Source organism: the organism of the source record quoted next, unplaced genomic scaffold, assembly GCF_019419815.1.
Source record: "Pyrus x bretschneideri cultivar Hongxiangsu unplaced genomic scaffold, Pyrus_bretschneideri_v1 Contig21, whole genome shotgun sequence".
Classification (NCBI taxonomy): domain Eukaryota; kingdom Viridiplantae; phylum Streptophyta; class Magnoliopsida; order Rosales; family Rosaceae; genus Pyrus; species Pyrus x bretschneideri.
Window position 1 is genome coordinate 6528906 of NW_025999513.1, and position 14197 is coordinate 6543102.

General features: G+C 38.2%; 3 protein-coding genes and 1 pseudogene across 4 annotated transcripts; 1 reads left to right on the plus strand and 3 right to left on the minus strand.

Annotated features, from left to right (window-relative positions):
- The first annotated feature begins 660 nt into the window (after positions 1 to 660).
- LOC125477355 (protein REDUCED WALL ACETYLATION 2-like) lies at positions 661 to 4989 on the plus strand. 2 transcript variants are annotated; one of them, XM_048584367.1, is made up of 16 exons: positions 661 to 970; positions 1124 to 1215; positions 1401 to 1538; positions 1629 to 1685; positions 1779 to 1851; positions 2054 to 2212; positions 2417 to 2566; positions 2660 to 2915; positions 2993 to 3108; positions 3273 to 3359; positions 3430 to 3518; positions 3610 to 3672; positions 3897 to 3953; positions 4150 to 4246; positions 4324 to 4482; positions 4647 to 4989. In XM_048584367.1, exons 1-16 carry the CDS (start codon positions 938 to 940, stop codon positions 4650 to 4652), a joined length of 1632 nt encoding a protein of 543 aa, XP_048440324.1. In that variant the 5' UTR covers positions 661 to 937; the 3' UTR covers positions 4653 to 4989. The 2 variants fall into 2 exon arrangements, with proteins under 2 accessions (XP_048440324.1, XP_048440323.1); XM_048584366.1 differs by having other exon boundaries at positions 662 to 970; positions 1398 to 1538.
- Positions 4990 to 5466: 477 nt separating this feature from the next.
- On the minus strand, positions 5467 to 7558 carry LOC125477300 (ER membrane protein complex subunit 6-like). The gene is made up of 3 exons (XM_048584262.1): positions 7413 to 7558; positions 6350 to 6480; positions 5467 to 5981 (listed from the first exon to the last, which is right to left on the minus strand). Exons 2-3 carry the CDS (start codon positions 6445 to 6447, stop codon positions 5735 to 5737), a joined length of 345 nt encoding a protein of 114 aa, XP_048440219.1. The 5' UTR covers positions 6448 to 6480; positions 7413 to 7558; the 3' UTR covers positions 5467 to 5734.
- A 1783-nt stretch (positions 7559 to 9341) lies between these two features.
- On the minus strand, positions 9342 to 11511 carry LOC125477306 (annotated as a pseudogene).
- Positions 11512 to 11808: 297 nt separating this feature from the next.
- Positions 11809 to 13580, minus strand: LOC125477305 (desiccation-related protein PCC13-62-like). Its single transcript, XM_048584274.1, has 3 exons — positions 13236 to 13580; positions 12818 to 13043; positions 11809 to 12497 (listed from the first exon to the last, which is right to left on the minus strand). Exons 1-3 carry the CDS (start codon positions 13559 to 13561, stop codon positions 12120 to 12122), a joined length of 930 nt encoding a protein of 309 aa, XP_048440231.1. The 5' UTR covers positions 13562 to 13580; the 3' UTR covers positions 11809 to 12119.
- Between the last annotated feature and the right edge of the window lie 617 nt (positions 13581 to 14197).

The window sequence follows — 14197 nt, forward strand, 5'->3', positions numbered from 1 at the left end:
ACGGTGAGTTTGAAAAATGTGATATGATTTGAACTTGGAATGAAAATTGAAAATCTAGTTTTTAATCTCATTCGTCTGAAAATCACCCTTAGCTCGTTCTGTACAATGGGAAACCAAATTTAATTGTCTTTGTAGTTTGCAGTAATTATAGAAATTCAATATGAGTCGTCATGCCTCCCTTTAGGCAAGTTTGTTCAATGTGAGGTCGATCTGGCAGTACCCTAATGGAAAACTGGAGGTGAGGGGATCGAGTTTGTTAAATCTACTACTAAACAGTGTTTTGTGATATGATTTGCTACCACGATATCTTTCTATAATGTTCCTATAAAAATATAATTTTTTTCATGTCATAATTGTTTTAAGAATTTTCATCTCTCATATGATATTGCAACAATGAACATGGACGCTCCAATCTCTTTCTGTATAATGTTGTATTTGGTCTAATCCGGTCTACTTGGACGTTTAGGCAGAATTGATGAAAAATCAGAAGTGAGACCCGCAAATCCACATCCACACCGTCGGATCCAAATCCAACGCCCCATAAAAAACGAAGGGCACAAATTTAATGAATGCAACCATTTAGTAGTTAGAAGAAATGGTGCTATCACAAAAGAAAAAGGAAAAATAGGAGAAAACAATTGTAAGCATGTATGGTTGTCAGTTGTCACTCATTAACTCGCACCGTCTCTCTCTCTCTCTCACTGCGTCTCTATTCCTCAGTCGTTTTTCACCTTCTTCTTCCCTCCGACGCTCTCTCTCTCTCTCTCTCTCTCTCTCTCTCTCTCTCTCTCTCTAAATTGAATACTCTGGATCGCAGCGTATATTACAACGCAGAGATTGCATTTGCTTCCTCAGATTTCAGCGGCTGATCGAATCCGATCTGTGAAATGCTTGCTCATTGATCTCTCATCTCCGTCCGATCCGCGGCCTTCCAAAGATGATGATCTTTAGCCCTGTAACTGCCGGCCAGGTACTCATTTTCTCAGCTTCTACTGTTTTCTTCCAGATCTTGCTCGAATTCAAGCCCTTGCTTCTTGAATTTGTGTAATTTTGTCACTGATTCTGGTATAAAGTGGTGATTTTTGTTGAAAGATAGTGATGATTCTGTTCCGTGTGGTTGCAGGTTTCGTTCTTGCTCGGAGTTATTCCGATAATCTCAGCTTGGATTTATGCCGAGTATTTGGAGTACAAGAAGAATTCACTTTCTTCCAAATTGTGAGTTGAACAATTGTTGCGCTTTAGCTCAATTAATTTCTATGCATTTAAGCATAACATTACCGAAAGCTCAAACTTTGTATTTATATGTATGTGTAAATTTTTGTAGTTTTTTGCGTATGTGAGTGATCGAAATGAGATCGTTCGGATTTGTGCTGAGTGAGATTGGTTTTTAACATTAGTAGGTGCTCCGAGGTGAATTTGGTTGAAGTGGAAAAGGAGGCGGTTAAAGAGGATGACAGAGCTGTTTTGTTGGAGGGAGGAGGTCTTCAATCTGCCTCCCCGAAAGCTCGAACTCCATCTGGATATCCGCCAATTTTCAGGTTTCTAAACGACACTCATTGGACTCCGAGTTGTTAGTTAATGATTGCTAAGCCATGTGCTAACGCCTAACGGTCATTATATGTGTTTAGGTTCATGTTGATGGAGTCGTCTTTCTTGCTTGATAATCGGCTGACACTTAAGGCAATGTAAGTGAATTTTTTCATGGCTTGAATAAAAGGTATATCCTTTTTTAATGTATCAGAATGATGACCTTGCCTCTCTTTGTGTCTCTCTTACAGATCTGAATTCAGTATTCTGTTAGCATACTTCTACTTATGCGACCGCACGGATTTCTTCAATGCATCAACAAAGGTGACATTGATAACTTAGTTATATTATGTTAAACATGTCCCTCTTCATTATCGGCAATGTTTGGTTTCGAACGAAGCAGTGTCTCTCAACAAAATATTTGATAAAAAGAAAGTACTGCCAAAATTCATCTCTATTTCAACTTTTTTTTTAAATATCTTTCTGTGATGAGCCTTATGTTCTTGAATGTCATCTGTTTGTGCAGAGTTACAATCGGGATCTTTTCATATTTCTATACTTCCTTCTCATCATAGTTTCAGCAATGACTTCTTTCACGATACATAATGAGAAGTCGCCATTAACCGGGAAAGCCATACTGTATTTGAATAGGCATCAAACTGAGGAGTGGAAAGGGTGGATGCAGGTTGGTAATTTTGTAATCTTTTATGATGTATGCTTGTTTATGTGCACTTTTTGGTACTGATGTCCAATATAAAAAGCCATTAGGTCTTTATGTATGATTACCAAACCATGCTTTTGTCATGGCGATTAATAATACAAGTCATCTGGCTTTCCATGTCGGTCTTATCATCATTGAGGTCTAACTCTTCTTTGCTCTTTGTCACAGGTGTTATTTTTGTTGTACCACTATTTTGCTGCAACAGAAATTTATAATGCAATCCGAGTATTTATTGCTGCATATGTCTGGATGACTGGATTTGGAAACTTTTCTTATTATTATGTTCGCAAAGATTTCAGCCTAGCAAGATTTGCACAGGTATTGGGGGTTTCCTAGATCTCTAAGATTGTGTGGGTGAGTTTGCCATGTTTAGCATTTATATAACTCATCTCATTCCTTTTTGTTGTGTAGATGATGTGGCGGCTTAATTTCTTGGTACTGTTTTGCTGCATTATCCTTAACAACAGTTACGTGCTGTACTACATCTGTCCGATGCACACTCTATTCACTCTTATGGTTTATGGGGCACTTGGTATTATGAACAAGTACAATGAAATTGGGTCAGTGATAGGTGTGAAAATCGCCGCTTGCTTCTTGGTTGTTATCTTGGTGTGGGAAATACCTGGAGTGTTTGAATTTCTTTGGTGGCCATTTACATTCCTCCTTGGTAAGTAACTGGTACAGCTTTATTTACCATGTCAAACATTGCAGACCACTGACCAAAATTGCTAAACAAATTTGCAGGCTACACAGATCCTGCGAAACCAGGTTTACCCCTCTTACATGAATGGCATTTTCGGTCGGGCCTTGATCGATACATATGGATAATTGGAATGATATATGCTTACTATCATCCAACTGTAAGTCTTGATTAAAATCCCGTCCATTTCGCCCATTTTCCAGTCCAATTTTGTCATTGGTGTAATTTTTCGTACTTGACTGGTGGACTCAATATGAAAGCATCTGTTTAGATTTTGTCATTCTTTGGAGTCAGTAGCTAACCAATTGGCATTTATCTTTATAGGTTGAAAGATGGATGGAGAAACTGGAGGAAGCAGAATGGAAGCGTAAAACATCGATCAAATCAGCTGTTTCTTTGATGGCCTTAACGGTATTATAATGTTGTATTCAGGAAAATCCCTGCTTCTTAAATATTGATCACTGACAGTCTGAATTTCCAGGTGGGGTACCTATGGTTTGAGTATATATACAAGATGGACAAACTTACTTACAATAAATATCATCCTTTTACCTCATGGATTCCTATAACGTATGGTATCTCTCCTTGAATACTTTTAACAAATTGAATTGTATGTAAGTTATTCTATATACTAATATAGCATCTTGTTCTTGTTGATCAGGGTCTACATATGTTTGCGAAATGTCACACAGCAATTCCGCAGCTACTCTTTGACTCTTTTCGCGTGAGTGGCTGTCTTGTGATACCTCTGTTTTTAATCTATTTTATCTCAACCTTTTAGAGTATTATTTGTTTTGGACAGCATTAGGTTTAACTGTAAAACATTATGGTAGCTTTAGTTTTTAGTTTTAGTTAGAAAATGCGCCTTTATCTGTAATTTCGAAAGGTTCTTTTATATTTAAAATTTCTTTTCTTTTTGTCCTTGGGACATTGTCTTTGGTTTACCAGATGGCTTGGAAAGATCACACTGGAGACCTACATCTTGCAATTCCACGTCTGGTTAAGGTAAGCGTTTGATTGTTCCTGCAGCACATTTAAGGTTTCACTAATAAGACCGGCTTTGCAAGTACCCCCCCTTTCCCTTTGTCAGCAAATATTTGGTCAGTGAGAACTGGTGGTGCATTGTATACATATTTCCGATTATGTACATACCTATGTTGGCAGATACCTTTCTTACTCTGGTTTCTGTGTGACTTTGCAGATCAAGTACCCCTGATGCTCAGCCTAAGTTGTTGCTTTCTATCATCCCGGATTACCCAATGTTGAACTTCATGCTCACTTCTGCCATATACGTTGCTGTAAGTAAATGACGTTATTTGCTGTAATCAGAAGAAGATACTCTATTTCTCATGGTTCAAACTTTGCTATAATGCAGATCTCTTACAGGCTTTTCGACCTGACAAATACATTGAAAATAGCATTTGTACCTAGTAAAGATAACAAGCGCCTTGTCTCCAACATAGTTACAGCTACCGCAGTTTCATGTGGGTTATACCTCATCTCTTTCGTCTTCCTCAAAATCCCCCAAATACTGGTAAGTTTTATGCCTCCGAATTGGTTAGTTAATTAAGTCCGAGCCCATTTCACATTGTTCAAAATGGTAGTACGGGTGTTTCCCTGCTTCATTTGTTTACTTCAAAAGTTCTCACATGGTTCCCATCTCACACTGCGATTTTATTACTCTTAAAAACTCCACAGGCTTGAGCAATCAAATATGTAAAAGATATAGAACAACACAAGGCCAGTTGCTTCTCAAGGTTTCTGTGTCACGGGAAAATACCGTTCGACCGCAAGAGTTCTTGCATCCGTAACCCGGTGGGGATATCAATTCATCGGCTGCTAATCAGAGCCCTGGGTTGTTAATCAAAATGCAGATCATTGTATTAGTTCTGTTTTTCATTGTTTTGTCTACGTTGTAATAGTATTAGATTTCGGGACCTAAATTGTACAGGGAAGGGTGAGTAATTGAATTGATTTGACCTCCAACCCAGGAGGATACCTTTGCCATTCTTAATACTACCAAATGTCGACGTTTTTACTAGTTTGCTACCGCAAAAATACTTGGAGCCATGGCTGTTACTTTCTTTGTAGATATGAACTATGAATGCAATTTACCCCCTTCCCGTTAATTTATGGAGTTCAAGTTGCGGCAAACATTTGAAGCATTCGGAGTTGAACAGAGCATTCGCTTTTGCACTCGAGCACCTATGTTCGATCTCTCCCCTACAATATTGTATGATACATACTAAATATTGGAGTTTTAAAAATTTTAAACACCTGCAAACTAACTAGGGCCTGTTTGAAATTGCTTATGTAGGAAGCACTTTTACCAACATAAGAAGCATTTTTATTAGCAAAAAGCGCTTTTCGTTCTTCCAATACAATATCAAACAAGCCACTAGTCCTAAAGAATTCATCAACCGTGAAAAGTTAACCGCTGTACTCTCAAGGCTCAAAGGCGGCCTCAAAATAGCCTTTGTCCAACATTCAAATTGGTTAACAGAAAACTAAATCCAAATATAAAAACAGCTTTCATAAACATGACCTAAAACAAAAAGTTCTCCAGAAATCACCAACAAGCCTACGCCTTTTAGCTATAAGTAGTAATCATCGGAAAAAAAGCCTACAACGACATTCGTTTGGTACAAATAACTAAAGACCATTTTCAAATGGGCAGCGAAAGACGACATTGCAGGAAGCAGCATGGGGTTCAGACCCTTCTTGAAATAGAAAACAGTTAGCAGCAACACAGGGTACCTTTCATCCGAGGCGTAGCTGATAATCCCTCAGAATATGTGTACAATGTCATATGCAAATGTCCAGAACAACACGAATGATAAAAGCCCGCCCAGAAAGCCATCAAGTATAATCTGGGTCCAGCTATCAAAATATGATTCAACTGCAAACCCTGTCTTGGCAACGAGTCCGACAGAGGTGACGGTCATGATAAGAAAATACCAAATAAATCCAGTAAGGCCAGTGAATCCCAAAATTCCAGCAATGATCCCACCGATGATAGACATAAATGTTCGACTGCACGAAGGAAAAATGCAGACATTTAAGTATTAACCCAGAAAGTTAAAAAAATGTATTTTCTAGCATGAAAACGTTTTGTAGATAACAAATCATTTGGTTTGACATCTTCCCGCATGCCATATGATTCATCCACAAGGTCATTATGTCACACAGTTCCACTAGCCAGACATGATACAGAAACCGACATGATTAATAATTTAATACATGGAACTGTGATCCCTCCCAACATTTAGCAAGATAATTTATCATCGATTACTGGAGGATTGACATAGAAAGCAACATTTTGAGGCTTAACAAGTCCACATAACAACACATGGGAGACATAAAATAGGTTTCATGATGAGCCATGAGGTTGTCAAACAAACCTGTAATATATAACTTTCATGTTGCTTTGCAAATTTTCAGCGTTGAGGGTTGGCACATCAAATGCGGCCTCGCTAGATTTCTTCTCAGATGCACCCATACCTTCTTCTTTCTGTGAGCTGAGAATTAATTCCTGAAGAACAAGAAAAAACGAACCAACCTTTCCTCAGTTCTGTATAAACCATCAGCCTAATGTCATTGGGATAAGTAATTAATGCAAGTTCAACAGAGCAGCTAGTCCATAAAAACGCAAACCATAGCGTAATAGGGAAAAAGAACACAAACTTAAACAGGTAAAACTGTGGAGGAAGCAAATATACACAAAACTTTCAGGAACTCCCAGGCATTCGCTACACTCACAAACATACCGCAAATCTGAAATTTCCACCAGAGGGGAAATCTATAGAGTACAAGTTCTACAATCACATAGATGACTCATTGCTGCTTCGCAAAATTACGATGAACTAAACTATCGAGAATTCAATGCATAAACAGCACATAACCAGCTAAAACAAGTCCCGTAAATTGCCAATCTTCGCACCTGAAATCCAAATCAGACGCTTGATATCGATCACTCAGCAGAAACTGAACTGGGTTTTTTCGGTGCCCCGAAGATTTCTAGGTTTCGTGAGATTAGATGGGCTGGGCTATGTCTTCGGTCTGGACTAAGGTTTTCATAGTATAGGCACAGTGTGTTACGGATTAGTAAACGAGCCATTAGTGTCCCGAAGATTTCTAGGTCTAGGGTTTTCAATAGTATAGGCACAGTAAAGTAACCAGACTACAAACAAGTCAACCACCAACATCGCACACCATGAAAATTACGCATCAACAGAAACAGAATCACATAAACTCCAAACAATTACCCTGAACTTCTATGAATTCAAAACCCACCCCCCTGTTCTGGAACTAAAATTTACAAAAATTAAAACCTTGCCCCCAAAACTCCAGATTCAGTGTAATTATCGAAAATCTAGTGGTACAAGATCTGTAATTTGTGAACTATCATCCAATTCGCTGAAATACAACACAAAGGAATTGAAGAAATTGCAGAGATGAACTTACAGTGAGGAGCGATCGGAGGGCTCTGCTCTTCCAGTTTGCAGAACGAATGAGAGCTTTGTTTTTGCCTAATTGGGTTTATGGGTCTTTGAAGGAAACCGAGTCCGAGTCGGAGTGTCCGACCCGTCAATCCTCTTTTGATTAATTTTCCAATATCGCCCCGAACGTTTATAAATTTCATAATTTGCCCACCTACTGAACATGAAATCCCATTTCTGTCCTCCCCTTCTTCACCTAGGCTGTATTTTGGGGTCATCTTCTCGGCAACCCAACCATAAAAAGCCTTCAAATTCTTCAACGTTAATTGGATATCGAGCGTCCCAGAACACAAAAATTGATCTTTTAGCTGTCATTTGATTAGGGGTTTGAAGTTTGCTTCAGATTACACCCATTAACAACCACTTACGAAACTTTTTTTTCAGATTACACTCATTATCTCAAGTTTTGGGTCGAACTAATCCATTGACACATATAGTTCATGAAAGAAAATCGAGTTATCCGGGCCCTGGCTTCCGCTTCGTCGGTAAATGTCTTGGTAGGTGCATCTGAGACTTGGAACAACATGTTGAACCGTGTGGTTGGCGTCCTAATGTTGTAGCGTATATCTGCATGTTGGACGTTCTTTGTAGGAATTTTACGTTTCATCAAGCTCATAATCTTGTAGAAGATATGTCTGCTGAAGGTTTTCCTCCCAATACAGTTACATGCAACACATTTATCACAGGGTTATGCGCCGATGGAAAGGTAGATTGGACTGGCAAGATGCTCGATAGTATAGAGAAACGTGGGTGTTTGCCTAACTTATAACGTATGATGAGTTATTGGACGGTCTCTTCAAAGCTAACAGATTCGAAGAAGCTTAAGGAATTGTTAGTGAGATCGAGGAAATAGGGAGTGGACTGAATTTGGTAACTTACAATACCATTTTGAATGGTTTTTGCCACGCTGGAATGACCAAGGAGGCTATGCAGCTCTTCGGAAAGATGCTGGTAAGGGGAACGAAGCCTGATGCCATCACATATAACACGATATATATGCCAATTGCAAGCAAGGTTAGAGTTTCGACAGAGTTGGTGCAGAAAAGGAGTGGCAACCAGATGGAGTAGCTTATACCAGTACTGTGTGGGGGGTTTGTAATTGGGTAGGTTTACATGAGGCCTTGGTTTATCTTGATAAGATGATAAGTGATGGGATCTGCCACAAAATCAGTACATGGTATGTTTTTGCACCGAGCTAGCTTACAGACATACTTACACATTAAAGTCCGGTTACCTGTGAATATCTAATTAAGTTAGTTCATACATTCGTTCCAAGCTTCCAGCAGTCGAACATACTGTTAATGCAGTTGTGGACCTTGGAGGCCATGGAAAATTGATGTACAGATGGTTCTGGCAGCAGCAGTATTCGGTCTGCACCGGAACTATTGCATTGCCTGAAGTCCGATGGTGGCAGATTAAGAGCAAAAGCCAATGCAACATGTTGCCCAGAATGCTGCAACAGGTTACTGATCTTTACCTCTTTTGCTTATGGCATATTTGCTTTGCGATCTTGTTGTAGCAATGTGCAAGTATTTTTATATAAGTAATATACATAGTTTCATTCTTTTTTTTGGTCGAAAATGTAATCCCTGTGTTTTGCTCACTTATTTCCTTATCATGTTCATGAGTTGTGAATAGAAAATTTTGGATGAACAGATGCAAGTAGTGCAACATATTGTAAGAGTATTTTCTTACTGCATTTGGCCTTTTTGGTCTATTTTTCCAAGTTCCCTTGTAATCTGATATTATGTGAACAAATCAAACGATTATACAAACAAAATGAAGCGTGAAACGTCATTGGATCAAATTATTTAAGAACATGATCTCTTCTGTCTAGCAAAGAAAAAGAAAAAAGATCCTTAACAGGGTAAACTAAATGGCAACCAAACTGGTCCCATTTGTTCAGGTTCTATTCCTTTGTCAAATAAGATTTAGCAATCCGGCCGTCAGCTCCTTTAGGGTAGATACCACCAGTGACACGTTCATCACCTCTACCATATACGATCCTCAGTATATCCTCTGGGGTCCTGTCATATGCAACTGAGTACTTGTCTCCAGCGAGAATGTTACCGCTGATTTTTCCCTCAGCACCTCTGTATTCGTGAACCACAAGGCCTTCATCTTTCAAACCTGTGCGTCCTAGCTTATTCCTTAGATCTGAAATGCGATTTGTGAACTCAGCCGCTGTAATACCATACGGTTTCACTATCAGGTTCGCGTGCTCATATAGCAATGCTCGAATCACTGCATCTTGGCCTGATTCCACGCCCAAAAGACCTGCAACTAGCTGAACATGACCAACATGCACATTCAGGTTCACAATATTATTATGCAATAAAGATTAAATTTGGTTATGCTTTTGAGGTAATGTTCTCTCACCGGACTTATTTTTTTGGACAAATTCTAAGACTATACATCTGGATGATGAATCATGTTGATTTTGTCGTAATGTGCGGTTGTGATTGACAGTCTGAAAACACGAAAATTATACGACATAGTACTTTTAATTCTCGGTATTGTGTTTGAAGCTTACCCTTTTGGAAGTAGCACCTTGGAGCTTAGGGCTTGCACCAACATAGCCAGTGAGACCAACATAAGGAATGAGATAGGAAGCAAGGAGATAGTTGATTGACTTGGCATAAGGGTCAAATGGTGGATTTAAGGGACTCCCAAATGCAGAATCAAACACATGAGCAAATGATTCTGCACTTAAATTCAACAATGGCCTTGGGAAACCCTTCACAGTTTTCTTAATAGCTCTGCACAAAAAAAAAAAAAAAAAAAAAAACATATAATTTTGTTAGATAAACGCTCTAACTATGTAGCATTTGTAAAACATAAATGATTTCCGCATATTTATTTTTCGACTATGCACTCCCTATTTATTGTCTTTGATTATTTTTTATTTTATCCAATCTAACTGGCAGAACAGTCCATGGAGAAATGAAAAAGTTACAAGAAGATCATAAATTAGAAAGAAAAAAAAGTGAATAGAGGATTAACCTCAAGTGTCCAACTTCTTGCCATCCAAATTGAATGATGACATCCCTACTGAAGCGGTCCAAATGTGCCCTTTTAGCACCAACGGGAGTTGGACCTCATAGGGTTAAGCTCGGATCAACTGTATCCAAGCCATGCCCGAAAGCACCATATAAAAAGAACTCAGCTTCCAGATACTCTAAATTCAAAGGAAACTCCAAAAGATCGACGTCCGATTGCGTGACAGAGGAGGAGCCATCGTCGTGGTGGTGGTCCAAAATCGATTCGGATGAGCAAGACAGGGGGAGGAGGATGAGGAAGGCGGCAATGGCGGTAGCTGTGGTGGCATAAGCAAATGTAGCCATGTTTGTTACAGTTTTGAGTCTGTCTCAGTGGGATGGACATGGTCAATTTATATAGCATTCTGATGAGCTCATGAGTTTAATGCACATTTAAAAAAAAAAATAAGAAAGAAAAATCTCATGAGATTGAGAACATCTCTATTTGCATGCATGCTGGGTGTATGTGGCTGATGATCGGGGATTATTCTTTAAGAGTGCAACGATTTCATGTTAAATTTTTTTCTACAATTTACTTTTTCAATTAGGTAATATTTTTAATTATCGAAATCGTTTGGATAGAATATTAGCAAGTATTAATATTTGGATTTTTACGAATATGAAGTCAAATAGATAAAATAGAAGTTTCTTTTCAAGTAATGTTTATTACGCTTCATTGTGTCTCAATAATCGGATTAGAATGGATAACTCATTATATTCAATTTTTCATTTGGAGGAAATTGAGAGGTGGATAAGACGTTAAGAAAACTTATCATTCTAGTTCTATCATTTGAGGAGAATTGGTATTGTAAAGTTGTTTTAAGAGTATCATCTTCTACCTTTAAGTTGTACACAATGTTTCATTTCTCCCTTCGACATACCTTAAATAGTTAGGCAACAAACAAATCCTTTCACACATATACGTTAATTACGTTAGTTGAAACTCACTGATGCAGGTGTGTCCTACAAATATGATATGACCAAACTTCAAATCTTCCTGTACTATTCACTTTAACGAAAAACCATATTTTTACATTAAAAAAATCAGTCATGGTACTATTCACTTTACTTTTTATTTTATTATTATCGTTAAAACTCAAAGTTTTCAAGCATTTTTCATTAGTTTTTTTTTTTTTTTTTTGGGGTTCAAAAATGTAATCCGTGTGATTTGCTCACTTATGTGTCATGTTCATGAATTCTAAATATAAAATTTTGGCAACAGATGCAAACTGCAACGTATTATAAGAGTTTTCTTATTGCATTTTCCCTGCTCTGTTAATATAATATTATGTGAACAAACTCGAAGGATTTATGCGAACAAAATGAAGCGTGAAACAATTCCTTACATCAAATTAATTAAGAACATGATTTATTCTGTCTAGAAAAGGGAAAAAAAAAAAGAAAAAAAAAAACATTCTGAAGAAGGTAAACTAGATGGCAACCAAACTAGTCCTATTTGTTCATGTCCTATTCCTTGAGAAATTTTTAATTGTGACGGGAACACAGGTAGTACACTACGTGTCTTTATGTAAGTGGTGAGAAATTTTATTTTTTAAATTATTAACTTTTTAACATACATATCCCACCATTTATATAATAACACGTGGTGTGCCGGTCACATTAAAAAATCGCTCCTATTCCTTTTTCAAATAAGATTTAGCAATCCGGCCGTTAGCTCCTTTAGGGTAGAAACCGCCAGGTACACGTTCATTACCGCTACCATATACGATCCTTAGTATCTCCTCCGGAGTCCTGCCATATGCAAGTGAGTACTCGTCTCCAGCGAGAATGTTGCCGCTGACTTTTCCCTCAGCACCCAATTGTTTGGGAACCACAAGGCCTTCATCTTTCAAACCTGCGTGTCCTAGCTTATTCCTTAGTTCCGAAATGCGATTTGTGAACTCAGCCACTGTAATGCCATATGGTTCCACTTTCAACTCTGCGCGCTCGTATAGCAATGCTCGAATCACTGCATCTTGGCCTGATTCCACGCCCAAAAGACCTGCAACTAGCTGAACATGATCCACATAATCAATGATGTTAGAGCTGTTAAATTCACAGACCCTAATTGACGGAGTTTTAGTTTAGTAGAAATTATGGTGAAAGTTCATGGATCATTTCCAAATTTTACTCTTCAAAATAATTGTGTTTGAAGCATAGACCAATATAAACATAAACTGTTTGAATTTAGTTACAGGTTAATGTTTTCTTGTCAGACTAGTTTACCAAACAAATACAGTAAAGCCATATTTATTCTTGTCATAAAATGCGATCAAGATTCACAGTCTGCAAAACATAAAAAGAATCTAATAGAATACTTTAAAATACTTACCCTTTTGGAAGTAGCACCTTGGAGCTTAGGGCTTGCACCAACATAGCCAGTGAGACCAACATAAGGAATGATATAGGATGCAAGGAGATAGTTGATTGAATTGGCATAAGGGTCAAATGGTGGATTTAAGGGACTGCCAAATGCAGAATCAAACACATGAGCAAATGATGCTGCACTTATATTCAACAATGGCCTTGGGAAACCCTTCACAGTTTTCTTAATAGCTCTGCACAAAAATTAGAAGAAAAAATAAATAATTTTGTAAGCTTTCTAACTATGTACCATTTGTAAATCAGACATGAATTCCGCAAATCTATTTGCTGATCGAATTCATTCAATCTAAAAACTAGAAACAGCCTGTACGGAAATGAAAAAGTTAGACGAAAATCATAAATTAGAAAGGAAAAAAAGATTGAACCTCAAGTGTCCAACTTCTTGCCATCCAAATTGCTCGATGACATCCCTAGTGAAGTGGTCCAAATGTGCCTTTTTGGCACCAATGGGAGAGGGACCTCCTTGGGCTAAGCTCGGATAAACTTTATCCAAGCCATACCCCAAAGAGCCATACAAAAAGAACTCAGCTTCCAAATACTCTAAATTCAAAGGAAACTCCAAAAGATCGACGTCCGATTTCTGGACGGAGGAGTTGCCCCCGTGGTACCAAATTGATTCGGAAGAGCAAGACAGCGGGAGGAGGATAAGGAAGACAATGGCGGTAGTGGTGGCATAAGCAAATGTGGCCATGGTTACAGACTGGCAGTTTTGAGAGTATGTCTGAGCAGTGGTGGACTTGTCCATATATATATAGCATGGTGATGAGCTCACGAGTTCAATGCACATTATCTTTGAAAAAAAAATAAAAAAATATCCCTCATGGGTTTAGTGACACGTGGCAGAAGGATACTCGGTCAAGGTTTGAATAGCCAGCTGATGAGTCTTTTGATCTCAATCCCTTACAATTATTTATTATTTTTTCAGGATTTTAATTTGGATTATTGAGGCAGTTACTTAGGATCCTGAATAACGTTTGTCTTTGATGCATGGTTCGTGTAGGTAGCCAACGATCGGGGGATGATTCATGATTTATAATAGTCAACAAACCACACGTTTTCAACGAATTGTCAACAAACCACACGTTTGCACGTTGAAAGTTTTAGGTAGGGGACCGATGAATTCAATGAAAAATAAAGACAGATGCTTAACAACAATCCAATGGGATCGCCGATGAATCGTGCCGTACGGGAATTGATTTAGATTGTGGTGGCGCGTGAAAGAACTGGCGTGAAAAAGAAAGACCAGAGCTAATAGGAAATCCAAACAAAAATATATCCCAAAATTCCAAAAACTCATGAAAATATGAGTTTCCTCCCTCATTTAAAT